Source organism: Amblyomma maculatum, chromosome 9, assembly GCF_055883805.1.
Source record: "Amblyomma maculatum isolate TAMU_Amacu chromosome 9, ASM5588380v1, whole genome shotgun sequence".
NCBI classification, from domain to species: domain Eukaryota; kingdom Metazoa; phylum Arthropoda; class Arachnida; order Ixodida; family Ixodidae; genus Amblyomma; species Amblyomma maculatum.
Genome location: NC_139352.1, coordinates 9,160,797 through 9,181,403, shown reverse-complemented (window position 1 = coordinate 9,181,403; position 20,607 = coordinate 9,160,797). Strand labels below are relative to the sequence as shown.

At 49.1% G+C, this 20,607-nt stretch overlaps 1 protein-coding gene across 6 annotated transcripts in view; it reads left to right on the top strand.

Moving 5' to 3' along the window:
- Fak (protein tyrosine kinase 2 Fak) overlaps positions 1–20,607 on the top strand; it is a 92,103-nt gene that overhangs the window by 32,303 nt on the left and 39,193 nt on the right. For 2 of the 6 annotated variants that reach the window (XM_084578026.1, XM_084578024.1), the window contains exon 1: positions 5,217–5,663. The exons of 1 other annotated variant lie outside the window; for it this stretch is intronic. In XM_084578026.1, the coding sequence (XP_084434152.1) occupies positions 5,527–5,663 (137 nt within the window). In that variant the 5' untranslated portion in view covers positions 5,217–5,526. Of the gene's footprint in view, positions 1–5,216; positions 5,664–20,607 lie in introns of those variants that run through there. 3 more of the 6 variants (XM_084578028.1, XM_084578025.1, XM_084578029.1) reach the window with 2 other exon arrangements.

Genomic DNA, 20,607 nt, shown 5'->3' with positions numbered 1-20,607 from the left:
CGCAGACTAGACGTTTAGCTTTTTGAAAAAACGAAAGCAATTTACGCCCGCTGCCTACGTCACATAGTGAGCGTATATATCCAACTTTTATTTCGCTCATTGTGAGCAAGGCCACCGTATACTATAGCGGGGTCGAAACGTCTTTGTTATGAAAACACGGTCGGCGCTCGAAGCTATTCCGCAGTCAATATAACCGACCAGACGTCTTTCCAACAAAATATAAGCCCTGGATTTCAGTTACTGAACCTTAATGGCCTCACCACATCGGGATCGCGCCTGTCAACGAATGCCGGCATATGTGCAGTTCGGATATATGTGGCAGGGACACGATTGTTGGGTTGTATGGATGCATTGAAGCCGCGTGACGGCCGTCTCTTCGCTAAGATGGGTCACTTAATTCAGACATGACTTTGGCTAACTTTCTCATTATTTTGTGGTACTTTTTTGTTGTTGTAACGTCCACGTATTCATTAGCTCGTCGCTACGATGACAGTGGAGGCTAACCAAGAGAGTTCTACTTAAGTTGAGAACAACCCAGAGGGCTGTGGAACGAAAAATGGTAGGGGTAACATTAAGAGATAGGAAGCGTGCAGAGCGGGTCAAAGAAATAGCTCAGGTTACCGACATTCTAGTGGAAATTAAGAAGAAGAAATGGACATGGACAGGACATGTAGTGCGAAGAGAGGATAACCGATGGTCGCTTAGGGTAACAAACTGGATTCCAAGGGAAGGAAAGCGTAGCAGGGGGCGGCAGAAAGTTAGGTGGGCGGATGAGGTTAAGGAGTTCGCAGGGGTCAAGTGAATGCAGCTGGATGAGCACAAAACCGGGTTAAGTGGAGAAATATGGGAGAGGCCTTCGCCCTGCAGTGGGTATAGTCAGGCTGATGATGATGATGACGATGGCAGGCGACCTCCATGACTAAGTAAGTGCGCCGCTTGTAACATTGCACCGTGCTGTGGATCTGATTGTCTTCGTGCCGCTGATTCACCAGCCTCCGCGACAGTGACTACGCCACATGACAGCCTCGTGTCGAAAGGTGTCTCGTTGCCTCGACGCTGTCGGAGAGCACGTCGCGACAGCGGACGGCGCCCGTTTACTTCCGCTGAATCACGTGCACGAGACCGCGTACTGCGCATATGTGAGCAGCTTTCGTTTATGCGGGCCTGAGGTTGTCAAGTATTCACAAGCGTTAGTTAAAACGCTTTCGCCAGCACGTTCCTCAGATCAAAATAGAAGGGTCGGCTTCCGGATGAACGTATGGCGTGCTTTGAGATCTCTTGCTGCTAAAAAAAAATCAAGGTTCCTCTGAAAAGCATCCCAAGGTTTCAACGACCGCTAGTGCTGTTGCGTCGGATGCTATAGCAGTTAGTGGAAGTACTGATTCTTTTTACTTATTTATTAATTTCATGCCTGACTGAGCACGCAGTTTTATTATTTGTGAGCGGTTAAGAAATAGGCCAATTTGATTATTTTATCAGAGCAGCATCCAGTTTTTATTTTTACATTTTTCCAATGCAGAGGCCAATAGCGAAATGGTTGAAACCGGCCGGACCTGTTATTGGACTCACTTTGTCATTGTGTTGACCTTACGAGTTCAAGTATATGGACGCTGTTCGCAGAGTGCTGAAAGAGACGCTTTTACTGAAGAATGCGCCCTTCTTTCTTTTTTATATATGGTTTCGCGCGCGCTTCAACACCGCAAGGAGTTAATTGCCATTTGTTCTCTCTGGTGCTGAGTCTGAGGCACTGTTTTCCAGTGCCTGTTTTTCTAAGGACAGTAGACGTGGTTTCGAGCTAGGCGAACTAAATACGTTTGAGCTTCAATTAGCATTTCGTCGGTGCTTTTATTTGGGAAGCACACGGGCTACATAACCTGTGCTGGAAATAGAGTTATGTCTGTAGCGTACGGTCTACTGCAACATTTCTCGCGGTGCAGTTCTGCGAAGCCCCCTTAGAAGAAGAAAAAAAGTGTGTGTGTGTGTGTGTGTGTGTGTGTGTGTGTGTGTGTGTGTGTGTGTGTGTGTGTGTGTGTGTGTGTGTGTGTGTGTGTGTGTGTGTGTGTGTGTGTGTGTGTGTGTGTGTGTGTGTGTGTGTGTGTGTGTGTGTGTGTGTGTGTGTGTGTGTGTGTGTGTGTGTGTGTGTGTGTGTGTGTGTGTGTGTGTGTGTGTGTGTGTGTGTGTGCGTGCGCGGGCGGGCGGGCGCGGGGGGGGGGGGGTACGATGCGTATAATAAGCGAAACCTAATAAGCACCTTTGAAGCTCTGTACGTAAGATAGATAGATGGATTTATTGAAAGGAAAAGGCAGAGAGCTTGGCCCGAATAATTCAAATCTGGCCTGCTGCTCTGCACTGGGGAAGGGGAAGGAGAGAAGAAAGAAGGTCATGATGGGTGACGATGTGGGAGAAGGCATATGAAATATATATACAGACACAGCAGCTTGCTTTACAAACGTGAATCAAGTCCTCTGGCGCTCAGATAACGGCAAAGAGCGCGCACTGCCTGGACGCCTTTCCCCTTGTCCTGCCAAGCGCCCAGCAGCAGTTAAAACCCGCGTGTTTACCAAGTGGCATCATTGTGCCATTACACATAGCTAGCCGATCTACTGACAATCATCGGTTCTCCAGTTCAGCTTATTTACGACCAGGTTTGGACGGGCCTTCCACAATCGAATATGACAGCAACAGCAGGAGAAGCAGCCGGATTTGCGCATTCTGACCGTGCAAATAACTCCCTGTGCCGCCAAGACGCGCCGCGTATCTCTCGGAATGCGTTCCCACACCACTAGCGCGGGAGCGACTCTTCTCCCCGCGTGCTTTGCACCTCATTGTCGGCCCGCTGAAACCCGCTATTACGAGCCACGCTTCTGCTCTGAGCGCGTACATACTACGTATGTAAGTACAACTTTATATATTACGGCGCGAGCAGAGCGCATATTCAACGACTGTGTGCCTCCCTACCTGCTCCAGAGAGAGAGAGAGGGAGATACCTCATGAATGGGCGACCTGTGCCCGCACCTGTCTCTCGTTCTCGCCTGAAAGGCAAGGGTTGCCCCGCACCCCTCTTGTCCGGCCGCAGGCAGTAAGTCGCCCTCGTTTTTCACTCTCGCCCATATATGTCCGCCGTCGCCCTGCACGCGCACGCACGCACATTGGGGCGGCGGCAAACAACAGCAAGACATCAAGGTGCACGCACACACACACACACGGTGTTTGTGCCGCGCTCTCTGTCTTGCCGCCGCCGCCTCGTGAGCGACCGTCGACCTACGCGCGCGCTCCTCCGCCAACGCTTTTACTTTCTGGCCGGCTGGCAGGCAAGGCCTGCGCCGGCCAGCCAACCGGTCCTGTTCGGCGGTGTGCTTGCCTGCTCGCCGCTTTCCAGGAGGATTCATTGGCGGTTTTGGGCGGCCACGCGCAACTCGCGCCCGAGCGATCGCATTGAGTAGTAGTGGAGCGCGTGCTGTATCGTGCGCAACGCACGCGCTCGTTTCACACTCTCGTATCTCTCCTCCGCCGCCGCTAACGGAAACGCCGCGTGCATTTTTCTGTTTTTCTTGTGCTTTTTCCCTCTGTCGCCCTCTTCAGTACGCGACGACGAACGACGACGACGAGCAATCGAACCTCACTCTCTCCTTCCATCGTCGCGCGCAAGGAGCGGCGTGGGCGACGCCTTCGGTCGGTTCTCTGGACTTTCGCCGCGATCAGCCATCGAGGGTCTCGCCGGTCACCTTCCTTGAAGCGCGCAGTGGGCAGTTCCAGAGGAAACGTGTGAGCGAGTGTGACTCCGTGCGCGCGCGCTAGACCAGTGATGCGTGTGTACGCGATGTCCCCTCCGTGCTCCTGGACCGTGGTATGAATTGTTGAACGGTGGCGTGGTGCTCTGCATCTGCAGCCCTCGGTATTGCAATAGTCGAGGCGAGCATGCATGATTCTGCCAATTGTGGACGACGTCTCGTGGGTGGCATCTTCTCCTCCGGTTCGGGGGCGTAGATACGTCCGTGCATGCGACCCTGTGGCAAAGCCGTGTAGACGTGTCTGCTTTAGTGAACGTGGCAGTCTGCGTTTTTATACCATTTGTCGACCGACCTAATGGAGGTCTCGACGATTTGATCATCCTGACTGCAAGCATAGGATGAGTCTCTGAGCGTGAAGTGTGACCCGTGAAGTCGTGCGCGAGTGCCTTCCGCTTATTCCTCCTGTCAGTCGGGAGACCAGAAGTACCACTTCGTTGCTCGCATCGTGAATCTGATGCCTGTGTATGTATGTGTGTGCGCGCGCGTGCCATGAAGACAACGGAATCCTTGGCGTACTCACGTAATCGAAGTTTTGCCGCTCAGTCGTTGTGTGAGGTGCCCTTCTGTGCAGTGCCGAGGTCGCTGACGAATTTGGCGGTTTGACGTGAAACGAACTGGCATCGTGACCATCACTGCGGAGAACACGTGTTGCTGCACGACTTGCGTTCGTCTCACCTATGTCCGACGCTATATACCGGCTTTACACAGACATTTCGCTTCCTGTGATTCCTTGCAAAATGAGTTGCAACACACATCTGACTCCTGTTCGTTGAGCGTAATTTGAGCTCTTTCTTGTTCGGCGCGTTACACAAAAAAGGCACGTCTGTGGGAACATCGACAGGATAGCCTGCCAGCAATGCAAGCGCCCAACCTTTCGCGCCGTTCTCCGTCTCTCAGACCGTTCTGCCCCGCACGGACACCCGCCCGTACTACCGGGTACTCGAACATTGGCTACTGGTTCTGCGAGACGCAACACACTTGAAGAAGCGCACTTGTCTCGGCGTGCCGATAATATTTCGGTCGCTGCTCTTGTATCTGGATTGTGAATCGTCGTTGCCTCCCAATGGAGATAAGTCGCGCGCCGTGTCCCTGTGTTTGCTTTGTGCTCCCGGCGAGTCGGCGGCTGCGAAGTGCGCGCGCGGCAGCCGCTGAGGTTGTTCGTGAAGCGTGATGGCCGACGCACTTTTCGCAAGCGGTCAGCCAGAGCGTATTGAAGGAGCGCGCTCATTCAAAAAGCCTCCACTGTGTTGTCAAAGAAAAGACTTGCTTCGAAGGACTCTGCTTTATGTCGGAGATCTCCCACGGGGTTGGAGGAGGCTCCTGACCGTCTTCTGACTTCGTGTCGACCTGCACCGTTCATTACGGAAGCTCTAAATGTTGTCCAGAACAGGGACGCTTCTGGAAAGCCAAGGGTGTAGAAGGTATATATCTGGCTAAGAACACAGCCTGTCGTGCCTTGGCTTCGCTTGGAGGATTCATGATGCCTGCAGATGACAGTGCGTCACCCGAGAACACGTAAACGAAAGATTTCAGGATGCTAGGAAGCTGAACTCTTCTGCAAGTCCGTGGGTCCTCAAAGCCAGTTGACAGATCTCTGGAAGACTGCGGGATAAGCCCGAGTACTTCGTGGACACTGCGGAATCGCAAGAGGTGTTGGTCGCCACGAGCTCTTGCGAGTATCGCCGGTGAGCCGCCAAAGGGGGCACCTGGCTGAGTCTGGTTCCTCCGGCATGCCATGCTCAGCTGGTGCCTGGCCTGCTGGGACGACGCCTGTTGCTTCCTGGGCGCCGCTCGGGGCGAGCCCTCGGAGAACGACGAGCGCACCGAGTCGCTGCTCTACTGGCGTCCGCCCAACTCGCCGCGATTCACAAGGTGCCCAAAGCGCGTGGCTCAATTGCGCCACCTGCGATCTCAGTGTCGGCCCGTGCGATGGGTGCAGTCGCGTCATTCTTTCTTTAGTCGTTTTTTTTTTTTTTTTTTTTTTTTTTTGAAGTGCAGCATATCTCCTCATTGATTTAAATTTATACGTAGTGGAAGTTCAAAGCATCCGTTTATTCCGCTAAGTAACTGATATCTGCGCTCGTTTGCAGTTTCTTCAATAGCAGGCACTATAGTCGGATAGAACAAAACCTGTACAGATCCTCGAAGGATTCTCTGACGGGATCATCGAGGCCCTTCAGCAGTGCCGTCTTTCGGTTTTCATGAGGCCTGGTGATCCGATTAAGGAGGCGTGCCTTTTTTAATCTGCCAGTACCTGCTTTATCACGTTAGCAAGGGCGGACCTCCGTGACGGCAATGAGGGGTATAAGCCGCTTTTTTCTTGAGTTGTGTCCGACTAATGCACGGCTAGACCGGCTGGATTGTGTTAGACACCGAAAACATGAGGCCGAAGCGGCAGCCAGTTTGCTACGCGGAAATGCAGCACTCAGCACTGCCATCCTTCTTTAGTTTCTCTCTTCATTGCGTAGTGTACAGTAGCACGTATATTTAAGACTATATCTCCTAAAATAGTCGCTAGCACGCATGTTACGTCATGCCGGTGGATACATTTCAAGCGGCATCTGTCGGAGTAACCATCGTGCACCTCTATCTCTCTCTTTATATATTGCGTATTGGAGTATATTGTCAGGCTGTTCTTGAGCTCCTGTTGTCATTCTGATAACAGGGAGTAATCTGAAACTGGCAACGACGTCGCGGTGATCTTCATGCATAGGGCATGACTGCGCGCATGCTTCGGTCTTTCAAGGCGAAGGTTTATTTAAGAAAAGCAATGAAGGTCAGACTGGAATTCGCACTGCTTGTACCATATACAAACTCTGCCCCTGTTTATATAGGCGAGCATGACTTAGGAAATGTTTCGAGCCTGTCTCATCGAGATTTTCTCCTTATTCCAAGCGCACCGAATTATGTATTCTTCAAAGCCGACCTAACCAAAGAAAAAAAAAAAAGTTGATTCCTCTTGGTCTGAAAACAGCGAGCGTGACGGGTGCCAAGGTCCGCGAATGTAAATAGATAGGGATATGCATTCGATGCCTTCAAAGTTAATTAATCTCTGAAATCTTTCGCCAAAGACTGCAAGGGACGACCTACGAGATATATTAGATCTGAACATCTGAAACAAGAAAAACAAGCAAAACAAGACGAGGTATGTCATTGACGAGTTTATTTTTCTTAATGAGCGCGCTTATATAGATAAGCCACAAAAAGGCCTCGAGTCCCAGTGCGTTCTCGTTTTGCCGTGTTCCCGTTCACGCACATACCCCGCGCACCTGTCTTCGGTTGAGCAGGTGTGGACCGCGATGCTCTTTCACAACCCCCCCCCCCCCCCTCTCTCTCCCTCTCTTTCTCATTAATCGCGCCCGCTAATTAGATTCCAATCACGCCGATTGTCCGGCGTCCTTGCAGTGCGCGCCAAGTGGTTCGCTTTATTGACACCTGCAACAGGGCCGAGGAGAATGCGGCGGTATTCTGCAGAGTACGACAACATCTTTATTTGTGTGTACGGCGTTTTTTAGGTGCTGAGACATCGCTGTCGGTGCCTTGTTAGAGTGCCTAGCCCTTTATCGCTTAGGTGGCACGCCTATATCATAGAACTGCTATAGATGGTTACCAAGAATTCGTTATTTTTCTCGCGGGTGCTTTCTGGTTTATTAGCGCCTCCAGGCATGTGAGATAACATGTTTTAAAGGGCGCATTTCAAAACTCTTATTTAAAATCGAATTTTGTATGTACACACTCGAGTTACGTGCTCTATTGCTCGGGTTTAGCGTTCGCGACTCTTGCGCATGCTAAAGTGCCGTTTCCACCGTGCCTGCACGCTTTGCAGTAAACCTGTCGTTTTAGGGCATTTCATTAACACTGACGATAAGTGCGGAACCGCGCTTTCGTGTTTCTCTCGTCTCATCTACAGCTAGATACATATATATGCGATAAATTCTCTTTTATTGTTCTTTTTTTTTCTTTTCGAATGACGAGTCGGCCGTTGCCTAAAGAAGAATCTCGGTTTGTGTGCACATATGTCTTTCTAAGACCCGCACGGTGCCACTACAGGCTGAAGTTATTGTTGCGTCTCTGTTTAGGTACACTTAACTACGGTCAAACAGCCTAAAGTCCCGCAAACAGCGCATGTAAGCGCGCGAGTGCTTTTATATTCTTCTTTTAGCTTTTTTTTTTTTTTTTTTTTAAATTTTAATGTCCCTCTTGTGTTCCGTTGCTTTTATTGAAACAAAGACGCACCGGCCTGTCGACTGGTTCGACCCTGAGTCACTGCCAGCTGCGGAAGGATTGAAGATAAAACGGATGTGAAGAGGGAGACCGGAAAATTAAACAGACTCTATTTATACTCTTTTCTAATCATATCTGCATACGCCCACGAGCCGGCGACACACACAGGCGACGAGGACACGTTTAACGCACTCTCCTGATAGGCTGAGGAGTTTTCCAGTTTCCGCAGTGCTGCAAGGAACTAATAATGTTATGTATAGGTTACAAGAAGGTAGAGGGTACGTTGGCTTGGGTAAAGTATACTTACTCATCGTTTTTGCTATTTGTTTCACCTATAGCGACATTTTTGTCAACTCGTGGAAGGCATACATGTGACTCACTCATAAACTCCGGTTATTGTTAATCAGTCCCTGAGGCAACTGCTCTTGAAGCGTGTAGTCACAATGGGGTAGTGTAGTTCTAGCATATAACGTCATTTCATGGATGGATGGATGGAATATAGGAGCGTCCTCTTTGAAACGGGGTGGTAGAAGTAGCTATCATGCTCATTTTTCTCCCTATATCTTAATTATTGATTTAGAATGGTAACTAAACCATCATTCCATTTATTAAATTTTTGTTCCTACATTACTAACATTATGTCACTTCTCTGCTTTTAAGCCACCAATCTTCCAGTCGTTTTTTGCTAGTTTCCACCGCCGGTTTATTCACCCGGCCACCGGTATCTCTAAACCCCAGAGCTTCAGGAACAGTTACTGCGCCTGCATCAACTTCCAGATGGATACCGTTACATTCGAGTATAATATGGCCAATTGTTTCACTGGAGTTACCACATACAGCACATGCGTCATCTTCATTGTTAAATTTCTTTTTGTAGCTGCGTGTTCTAAGGCACCCTGATCTAGCTTCAAAAAGTAGGGCACTGCCTCTTGAGTTATCAAAGAAAGCTTCCTTGCTGATCTGCATTTTCCACTTTCGGTATAATTCCACACTCTGTTTCTTTTCCATCGAATTTATCCAATTTTTACCTTCTGTGTTTTTCACCTGTTGCTTAATGCTCTTTATTTCTCCCTCCTTGTAACTAGCATACTTACTAGTTAGCTTCCTAATTCTTTTCCTCCATTGTGAGTCAACGCTTTTTAAGTACAGGTATTTAAATACTTTAGCTGCCCATCTGTTACTGTCCAATTTCCTCAGGCGTTCCTCATATAATATTTTACTCCGAGCTTCCCGCACTTCGAAAGATGCCCAGCCCATATCACCCTGTACCGCCTCATTTGTAGTTTTGCCGTGGGCACCTAGTGCTAATCGTCCAACGGATCTCTGATTTGTTTCTAATGTCGACTGTACCTCTAATTTTAGGCACAAAACCGCATTTCCGAAAGTAAGTCCGGGCACCATAATTCCTTTCCAAATACCCCTCAAAACCTCATACCTATTGTATCCCCACAATGCCCTATGCTTCATTATGCTTCATGATTAACACTATAAGCGCGCCATGTAGCATCACATGTTGCGTCGGCCTCCTCTTTCGTTACCTCGTTTAGCAGGCATGGTCTGTTACTTCCACCTGCACTGATTTGAAGCGCCGTTTGCGAGGTGCCAACGAGCAAAGCATAAACGCCAGATGCGATTTTTATTTATTTTTTTCCCCATCTGCCCTGTACGGCCGTGCAAACTACCGCTAACAACTTGGCGTGGGAGATGTATACTCTCCTTGAGGTCCGCTCCTCCGTCGTTTTTCCTGTATAGTCGGTGGAACTCGCCAACGCGCGCTGCGTTTAGGGGCGTTAGGTCACCTGGCCGTGGGACGCTGGAGCGGCAGCTGTGAATAGCGGAAGCACAACCATATACGACTTGGCAGCAGCCCCTCGTTTGGAGACTCGCGCACGTTTTTACCTGTTGAACGGAAGGGGGGCGTCAGACCAGGTAACGTCTTCGTGTGCGCTTATGACCTGCTTGGTTATTGTTGCTCGCCCTGGTTAATTACTGTGCCGTGCCGAGTTGTTTGCCCCCTTTCCTCCCTGCTCTTTCGGGCAATTTATTTGTGCAGATGCCTTCCGCCTTTCTCCCTTCTCAGGGACGCAAAGACCCAACAGAGCCCTGTAACATCACTTTTTCAATTCGCGAATTTTAAAGGTTTTGTTTAGATTAATAAAGCTCATTTTACATTATTACAAGTCCCGAGCACACGTAAGTCATACGCGCCAAAACGCGTTTTCTAAATACCCCCCTCTAACATGTCTGGTATCAACGACCTTTCGTGGCATGTATATGAGTCCCTCTCCCTCCCCCCTCCCTCTCGCTCTCTCTCTCTCTCTCCTAGAGCATGCAGGTTATAACCCCAATATCTATTTTCTGAAATGCACTTCTATTTTCTGAAATGCACCATTAGAGGAACTTCCGCCAATTTCGGCTTCATTTGGAAGTCTCACCCGATTCGGTGGTTCAAGTTCAAGATAACTTTATTGCCGTCCATGTAGAGGCCCCTCCGCTCTCTGGGGCCTCCAAGGGAGAGGGAGTCCCGCAGGGGGACGTCTTTCGCAAAGCATCCCGTGCCAGACGGATTACTCGAGCTTGCTGCTCCGGAGGAGGGCATCCCAAGTGTCTTTCTCTCTGATTCCATGAATGTGCCCAGGACAGTCGGGGCATTCCCAGATAAGATAATTCAGACTGGCTATTGTCCCGCATTTAGTGCAGAACTTCGTAGGTATATATAAGGTTGAAAGAATCGGTTTGTTTGTAATTTTCTCCAGACCCAGCCCTCCATAGGTGTGAGAGACCGATGTGGAGGTGGGAGGTCTATCCGTTCATTCCTCTGTGCAGCCGTGGTCTCCGTGTACGTGATGAGCGGAACCTTCGACCCAGGTAAGGGTGATTCCACGGCCGCCCGGGTGTAGATATCTCGGGCGAGACTGGTAGCAGCCTCGTTGCCTGGAATCCCCTCGTGAGCCGGGACCCATATGATGGATATCTCTCCATCCAATACCGATTGTCCAAGTATCTTTACCGCTTCTTTCGAAACGATCACCATATGAAAGTTTCTTACTGCTATCTTGCTGTCGCAAAGTATGAATGTGGCTTTGGCTTTGGTATGAGCGAGTTTCTAGTGTTGAGGGATCCGGTAACCACCTTCTCGCAGTCTCCATCAATAGAGAGATTTAGCTTACCGTGATCCGCGATCCGCCACCGTGGGTCTCTACCGCGAATGGGCGGGGCGGTCAAGCTGATTGGTCCCGACGCGGCAGGTCTGTGTGCCGACATCCAGTATGTGGCGCCATCTGTCGGCGTCAAGGGGGGTCGGGGCATGCGCAGTGGAAGGCACGGTGGCGGATCCCAGTAGCGGATCGCGGATCACGGTAAGCTAAAACTCTCTAATTAGTGCCATTACCGCCGCCCCTTCTAGGCCGCAGGCCGCATTGCAGTACGCAATTTGACTGGAGTCTACCCCTCGTAGTGTTTTTCCTATAACTTTGACTATGTGCCCTGCGCTCCTTGTTGCGTGTCGGGTGCATATTCTTCGGAATTGGAGCGATCTCCAGTCTGTTTCGAACCTAAAGATGTATTTCCGCTGCCACGTATGACAACTCCTTCTGGTTTTCCCCTGTGCTGGGCTAGGATCTTTCCTTCCTGCCTTCGTGGAACTGAGTCTCCGGAGTTGCGCCTCCCTCACCGATGTAGTGATCTCACGCCATGTATTATGTACCCCCGTTTTCAACAGCTTCTCAGTTGAGACGCTGGTATGAATGCCTAGTGCTTTTTTATGTGCCCTCCTAATCAGAATATCTAGTTTCTGTTCCTAGTTCTGGCTGAGATCCATGAGCGGGGTTGCATACGGGATCCTGTTTATAATAAACGCGTGTTTTTCTTTTTATTATTTTGGAGAAGGAAGCCTATGTTGATCCCCCCCCCCCACCACCAGCACCTTCACCGGCAGGTAAAGTTTTGGAAGGCGTCTTTTTTTTTTTTCTTTTTCTGATCTTTCGATTAGAGTATAAAAATTTCAGACCTATGCGGAGAGCAGGACAGTCCTCTGGCGAAAACGTATTCTTCTCCCGCCTCCGCCGCTATCTGAAGTCTATATGCGAGATATCGGCATTGGAGCCCCATTCGTCAAAATAGTGATATCATCAGCGTATATGCTATGTTGGATCCCTTCTATTTGTCTTAGGAGAGGGGAGAGTTTCCTCAGAATGAAGTTGAACAACATGGAGGAGAGGATATATCCTTGCTGCGTTCCTCTATCCCCCATCGCCAAAGGTTGGGAGTTGAGATCTAAGGATTTGATGGTATACTGTCTGTCCGAGAGAAAGTTTCTTAACGTCGGTGGCTTTATTTGGGGTGTTTGAAATTCCCGCGTGAGTACACATTGTTATGACATCGTGACTCCGTACACCTGTCGGGTTACTTCCCGACTGCCGTCCACGGCGGCTTTTCGACGGAGTGAGCTGTGTACGCAGTCGTGAAAAATATATATATATATATATATATATATATATATAACTGCAGCATGAATAAAAACACAGGACAGATAGGGGAACACGGGCAACGGAGCGGCAGACAATGTCTTTTTGTGTTTCCTCTCTAATTGCCATTCTTTTGTTCGCGCTGTGGTTATCTTTTTTACTTTTTTTTTTTTTTTAGTTCGGCGCCAGCAAATTCTCCCAAACCATTCCTTTGCCTCTGCTTTTCGTCACCTGGTTTCTTTCCTTCGCCGTCACCTAATAGTGTCTTAATTAATGACTGCCTGCTGCCTACGCATATCTCAACTGCTCCCTTACAACATGGTTTCTGTTCTTTTCTTGCTGTTGTGTCCTCGAAATCATGGCTGATATATACTGTCTAGAGGAAATAAGCACGCAACAAAGAATGTAAACCTAACTGTATGCAGATTTGTTTTATAGGGCTTAGCGTCCCAGAACGATTCAGACTATGGAGAGACGCCGTAAGTGGAGGGCTCCGGAATAACTTCCACCACCTGGGGTCATTTGATGTGCGCTGACATCGCACAGTACGGGGGCGCCCTGGTTTTCGCCTCCATCGAAGAGCGGCTGGGATTCGATCCAGCGTCCTTGGGATCACTACTCGAGCGGCCTAACCACTGACCCATCGTGGCGGGGCTAATGGTACATAGATGCTGCGTCTGAAAAGTACTGGTCAAAGGCTGGAAAGCTGAGCGATACTCGGCCGGTATTGATGTTTCGAAACAGTACGAAACAACGAGACTTACAGGAAAGGAGACACGAGACGAGAGCCGGTTACCGACTAAAGTTTTTGTTAATTTTTGTTGAAAGCCTATCCTTCGGGAGGTCGCGATAAAGTTTCCGAAGTTCAGTGTCCTGCACAAAGCAAGGGTATGTTTTCAGCTGACGGTTTTCGAAAGTGAATTTGAAGTAAAAGTGTGCGCTGGAAGGCGACCCGATGATTAAAATAAAAAAAAAAAGAAAGAAAGAAAAGAAAGTAGCACGGAATCGGCCATTGTTCCAAGTTCTTTGCAGAACGAATGCAAGGCCCTCCATGAGCAACCGGATATGTAATTCGGGGGTTTAAAGAGGAGGAATGCTGCAGCGAAAAGTATTCAGAGCAACCTCGCATTCTTCATTCGAGAGTCGTGACTGGGATGCCTTTTTCTTCTTGGAAGTCGATCGGGCTACTGTGGTCGGGACTCACCGTGTCGTGTAAGCTCTCGGGATCGAACCACGGCTTCGCCGGCACTCTGAAGTGGAAGCGCGGTCTTTGCATTTCAGTGGACGTACTGGCTCATGACGACGGTGGTGGTGATTATACTTGATAAGTTATAACACGGCAAAGCTTTATTCATGAACGACGTCGCGCTATGGGCTTTGCGCCAACGACACCAGCACTAGCCGCCGTATTCACAAACCGGCCTAACCTTCACCTTCCCGCAACTGCAAAGTCAATTTTGTTTTTCTAAGCGTTCCAAAATTGTCTAAATGCTACTCTGCATGCCTTAGGGAACCCCTGTAGGTAGGAGTAGAGATGTTCTAAAGCTTTTTAACGCTTGGTCATAACATTAGGGTGTATACGTGTCAGACAGGTACATTGGTATGCTTAAAGGGCCACTGTCCAGGGAAGGCCCTTTTAAGAAAAGGAGCCCAGTGTTTCGATCAGGTACCGGAGATAGCCTGTGCAAAATTCTACAGCGACACGCGCGCCGCAAGGCATCGAAAATACAATTCAAAGCTCCCTCATGCTCTCCTTTGAGAAGCCAGCTTCACCACCGTTTCCTGCGCTGGCCCGACGGGCCCCGATAATGACGTACGTACCGCGAACGACGTCCATTGGTCCGTCTCGCTGACTGACGGGAGAAGGATGGGTGTCTACTGCTCGCAGCGCGCTTTTCCCTCGCCACGGCCAGACTGAATCCAGCTAGGGACCCTAATCCAGCGGCGCGCGCTCCCTCGACCGTTTTTTTTTTTTTGTTTTTTTTTTCGCGCTCGCGGAGAGCCACGCCCCACTTCCCGCCAAACGCGGAGGAGGAAGGGGAATTTGTATTGCGGAGGCTAGACGACCTCGGGCAGGAGAGTGAAAAACTTTTGCGAGGGAACGGAAGGAGAGAGGCAGGATAGAATCGGGTGATTGCGGTGGCTGTAACTGCGTTATTAGTTACTCTTTTCAAAAACATTTTGCGGCCTTGCGTTCCAGGGGCGGAGTCCCACAGTCACTGGGGAAGAAAATATTTTCGACCGGAGGGTGGACCGTGGGCCTTTAAGCTTGTGTCAGAGTGAAAAGTCGTGCAGATGGCGACTGTGAGTTCTTCACCTGACGCAGCCAACGTTGGCTCCCGCTAAAATATAAAAGTTGGCGGTGAGAAAGCATTAAGTGTACCCGTTGTTTCCAATTGGTTGCAGAACAAACACTGTTCTCGCCGAGCAACTGGACTTGTTCGCAATATTTAGAGGCGGCGGAGACTCAGCTCGCATTCTTCGTCCATGAGAAGGCTTTTTCTATATTTCTTGTTTCTCCTTCTTGTAAGTCGCGAACACCCACCGCGGCGGCTCGGGTGGCATTGGACTGCTGAGCAGGACGAGAGTTCGAAACCCTGCTTTGGGGGCCGCATTTAAGTAGAGGCGCAGCGCAAAAAAAAGAAAAAAAAAGAAAGAAAGAAAAAAGAGGAAAGGGAAAGGGCTGTATAGTCGCACTTTTTCCGTGGACACCTTGGAAGTGAAAGCGGAAAATTCCTCATCTTGGTGTGGTGTCATTCCACATGAAACAACCTCAAGGTATAGTCTGATATTAATCTGCAGCCTTCCGTACGGAAGGCTCCCATAGCTCGGGTGTAACTTGGGGGCTTTGAACCCCACACGTCGTATACATATGATTAGGATGCTTGCGAGGGTACGAAGGCCGCAACTCGCTCAGGTCAGGACTAATAGGAGGCATGTGGGGAAAGGGCTTTTTCTGGCAGCAGACGAAGTTACGATGTTGATGATGGGAATTTCAATTCATTTGGTCACTCTGGGGATAGAGCATTACATGATGTACCCTGCTTTTTTTTTCCTTTATACCTGTTTACAGATAGTTATTTTAAGCACTGCCAGATATACATCGGTGCGGTCTGTGCAGGTGGATTGTACGGCAAGATGCACATTTTGTTGCCTAATAGAGACCTGTGATTAGGTTAACCAAAATTAACTAATCAACTTTATTGCTCTTTGCTTTAGAAGCCAGTATTATACAAAGAAATTGAAGGCCGTCACCATAAACGCTTGAATAGTTTTCTATTATATATAGGCTCTACAGTTCGAAGTATCTAACGTCAAAAATGCGCAATTTTCAGCTCGTAAAGTTGACGTCTCGCAATGGCCCTTTTTAAGATGGCGTCGCTCGGATTTCTAATACGGCAGATACGGAAGCTGTCTGCCTGTATTATTTCGTAGAAGCAGTCAACGTGATTCCCGCGACAATACTACGCCCAGAGGCGCCATTTTAAAAATGTGCGTTGCGGGAAGCAAACTTTACGAGCTAAAAGCGTACTTTCGGCGTTAATTTTTTTTTTTTTTTCGAATTGCATTGGCGATAAATGAAATATAGAAACTGTGCTCCACTTGTATGTTGACACCTTTCATCGTTGCAATACAGTGTTGGCCATTGAAATCAAGAGCAAAAAAAAAAAAATATTAATTTTAGCGCCGCCGGTGTGGCGCTGTGGTTACGGCGCTCGACTATACTGTTCCCAAGGATGCGGGATGGAATCCCGGCCTCGGCGGCCGCTTTTCGGTGGAGGCGAAAAGCAAGGCGCCCGTGTGCTGTGCGATGTCAGTGCACGTTAAAGAACCCCAGGTGGTCGAAATTTCCGAAGCCCTCCACTACGGCGTCCTTCATAGCCTGAGTCGCTTTGGGACGTTAAACCAAACAAACCAAACCAAGTTAATTTTAGTTAATTAATCGTTTCATCACCGTGGTTTGTTAACGTACATAATGTCTGCCTCGTTGTACAATGCAACTGCGCAAAACCGCGACGACGTATTTTTCGGAGGGGGTTCATAATAACTATCTGTAAACAGTAAACAAGAACACCCGGTATATCATGTGCCATATCATGTCTGACAAGGTAAAACTTCCTTCTTGAAACTCGTGCTACGCGCTGCCCGATGAAACATATTGCTTTCGGAAAGGAAAAGCGAGCTGCATTTTTTCATACCTTCGAATAATAAGTGACGGTAACGGCAGCGTCGCAAGTTTTGTTTAGTATACTCGTGTTCTCGTCTTCTGTTCTACTTCTGGACGCAGCTTACACATTTGCTTCCTTCCTAAAAAGCGTGTACACTGTGTATACTTGAACTGCGGAGAAATCGCTGGAATTTATTGCGAAACACACTGCATTTTTATTTATTTATTTATTTTTTTTTTCCCAGGGGTGTCGACTTTTTCAGTGTTTCTATTTTTCACGCCTTTTGCTTCGTCCCTTTTCCGCTTGTTCGTCTTGGAAGTAGGGCTTCCCTTAGAATGATACGCGCATGTGTCCTGTAGTGAAGCATGCCTGTTTGTCGCTGAACAAGAAAAAAAATTGGCAGAGCCTTAGCTTGGTTAAGCCCGGTAGGTTGCAAAAGCATCCTTCGCAGTAGGCGGTATCGTAGTCATGCGTACCGCCGTCTCTCACGGACGGCGCGAGTTGGTCGCCCAGCTTTGAGGCGTGACGTCACACAGAGGTCATGCGAAAGGTCATTTCATGTGCACCGCCGTCGCACCGCAGAGGCTTGAAAGTGAAAGTAGTATTGCTTTCGCAATAAAATAATGAGGGGTTGAGGGACACCTAAACTCCGCCTTAATATGGTTGCTGTTCGCCAGCTTCCGTCGAGGATCCGCATTCGCGTACATGCACATTGCTACTCACATAATCACTGATTCCTAAATTTGTGCATCTACTATTAACGCGAAAGACTTTCTGAAGGCTCGTGGACTGCGGCGACGTTCTCGCGAAATGTCCGCAGGAAATGTTCGCACGAACCGACAGTTGAGACTAGTAATCGAACCACTCTCCCTCCAATCCCCAGCAGAGCGGGAAAACCACTACGCCACGCCGGGCTCTTGAGAATATGGTCGTGATTATCCTTGTCTAGCGTGAAGTAAGAGTAGCGATGACGCCGACGACGCAGTTTGAGACAATGATAATAGTAGCTATGACAATGCACGATCGGGCACTTATTGATCATGATAATACTAGGGATGGCAGTGACAATGCAGTTAATAAAAACTGTCCTGTAAAGTAGCCTTCACCATTTCCGCCCTTAAACCACACCTAAGCACAGTCTTGTAATTTTTGTATACATGCTTAGCATACAATCGTAGGCTAACGCGTTATGTGAAAAAGCAGCCGACCTAAATATAAATCCCTTCTTTAACCAAGCCCTGCGAACGTGCCAGCGTGGCGCGTGTCTGACTATGGACCCCAAGGTTCCCTATAGGCGTTCGATTCCCTTCAACTTCCCGTCTCAAACGAGAAGTCAGAGTTTGTAGCTGCTGCCAAAGGGCGGCCGTGTTAACATGGTCCCGTGACGTCACACAACCTGACAACTAATCGTTGCCCGACCATGCCACGTGCCAGATGCATGGCGGTGATTTTTCACTCACAGTGCCGACGCCGGAGTTTCTGGTGGACGGGGCCTTCAACGCAGTTGCGTTTAAAGGTGTCGGTAGTGATTGAATGACGTAATAAATGGCTCGCAATGCGTTGTGGGAGCCGTGCACAGCCCTTCGTTTATGTGCGCGTAGTGGTTGTGGCATCATTTGATGAAGCCGATACGTTTGTGTGGCGCGGCTGCTTGGTGTTCTCCGCCGTGGTGTTGTGCAGCTCCTCGGCAGTATTGGAACGATAGATATTCGCCTGCCAACTGCACTAAGGTCCTAAAGAGGTCAGTTATTTTGTGCGAGTTTACCGGCTGGTCAAAACGTCTAAAGGGAGAGGAGCAGGAATTAGAAACGCAGGGGAATTAACCAGTAGGGTGTTCAGGTTCAGTTACCCTGCACTGGGGTAGGGCATAGGGGGTAGAGGGGGCTATGGAAAATGGATAGCATCTATGTAGAGCGATAAGCACTGAGAGTGCGAGACAGGGACAGCTTCGAAAACTAAACTACTGCACGCGGTGTTGGATCCACCAACGGCAGCGATCTGAAGTTTGAATGGCTTGCTGGCCCCGCCTTCACGTGCTGTGTATCGCCTGCTGAGTCAGCTGGAAGCGCGCAGCTAACACGCTATGTACTGTCATCGGTGCATGGACTCTGCATATGCTAACGATGACGTACGCTGTGGGAAACGCGTGTGATCATATGCATGTGTATTTGTAGCAGCGCGTAGGTGGTGCACAGCTCGTCGGATGTCGCCTGTGATATCACTGGGTTGGTGCGGGCGCCTAATGGCGCCAACATCTCAGGACCTTGCTCCGGTGAAGTCAATGCGCGCGTGGTATCGAGCAACGCCGTGTTGAGCACTCTCCGACCGCTAGCAATCTGACGCAGTGAACACAATTAGTTATACCGTGTCCAGACTTAGCAGGGTCTGTGGAATGGTATAACCACGCTGGAGAGCTGAAGGAAAGCGCCATGATAAGCCTGCCACTTTTATCAAGTTCAATTTCTTGTTGAATTTTATCAAGTTAGTACAAGTTAGTACTTTTGGCGGTAGTTGGGGAAGTATACTTGTACTATACGAACTTGAAATGCAACGAGTTCAATCTTCATGACTGTCAGTTGACTTTATTAAAAATCTTTAATTATGACTGGGCTCGAATTATGTGTATTGAGCGTGGCAGTCTCCACTTTCCTGTGTATGGGTCGCGTTTCCTTTCTTTTTGTGTGTGTGCATCTTATACAACGGTGCGGCTTACATACAGCCGAAAAAATGGCGTGCCACCGCGTGGTAAATGGGGCGAAATGCCGCGTCCACTCCAGTCGTGTTCTCCTTGGTTTTATTGGTTTTATTTACAGTGTGCTATATAGTTTTGATTTCGGCCCAACCCTGCCTGCGTCACTTCCGTTTGGCTTCGCGCGCGTCGCACATTGTTTTTGCATGACGTGATGTCGCGTGTGGCGCAGAGACGCTGCGGTGCGAAATACAAGCTGCGTGCCGCCAAATACGCGCTGGAGAATGCACTTCGAGCAGTCCATATGGAGACAGTACGACCATGGTACGGCTCGAGCGAATAAGAAAAAAAAAAAAAATAAGCGAAAGATGAACCGCAACAGCACTCCAGTCGGTTGATCCAACTAAACAAAAAACAAAAAAAAGAAAAGAAAAAAAGGGGGGCTAAACATAGGCAACGGCCTAGTTGAACAGTCTGCGTGAGTTGGCGCCTGTGCGGTGACAGCTGCTTCTCGCTGACGTTATCTACGTTTTCAGTACGGTCGCTGCAGCGCGGCCAAATCACAAACTTCTTCCGAGTCGGCAGTTCCGAAAGTTTATAAGGGCCGCCCCTTTTTCCGTCGTCGGCGACGCCGTTAGCGCTGCTGCGAAGGTTTCGTTTCCTGTCGCACTTTAATGCGGCGCCGGCCGGTTGCTCGCCTGTCCATATAGAAATTTAGATTAGTACCAATCTCTATCTACATATATGGTTTGGCTACGAAAACAGCTTGGTCTTGTTATATTGAATTGTAGCCTTGTCTGCACCTACATCGAGCCTCCCGAGAGTGGCAAGCGTACGCTATCACCCCTTCATAGCATGCCGCGGAAAGACAGCACGCACACTGTCTTTTCTCTCTTTATTTTGTTACCCCGGCCGCCCTAGATTGTGGGGCTTTAGATAGAGAATCTTCTCTGAGCTGCCTCTTGCTGCTCAATTTCGTTTCCAGGCTGGCTGGGGTGATGACTGATTAAGTTAGAAAACTATAGGAGCCAGATAGCAAGACATGTTGGCAGTAAACATATGACTCGTGTCAACGATAGCATCCCTCGTGAGCGCCGACAATTGGACACAGCGATAAGGGGGGGGGGGGGGGGGGGGATTTTTGTTTGGCTTTCGCTCTCTCTAATTTCTTCCTAGGCTTTTCGGTTAGCGGCCTCGGACGGACTCCATCCACGCGAAGGCTCTGGATGTACTCCGTATAACGGCTCACGTCGTAAAAATGGCTAACT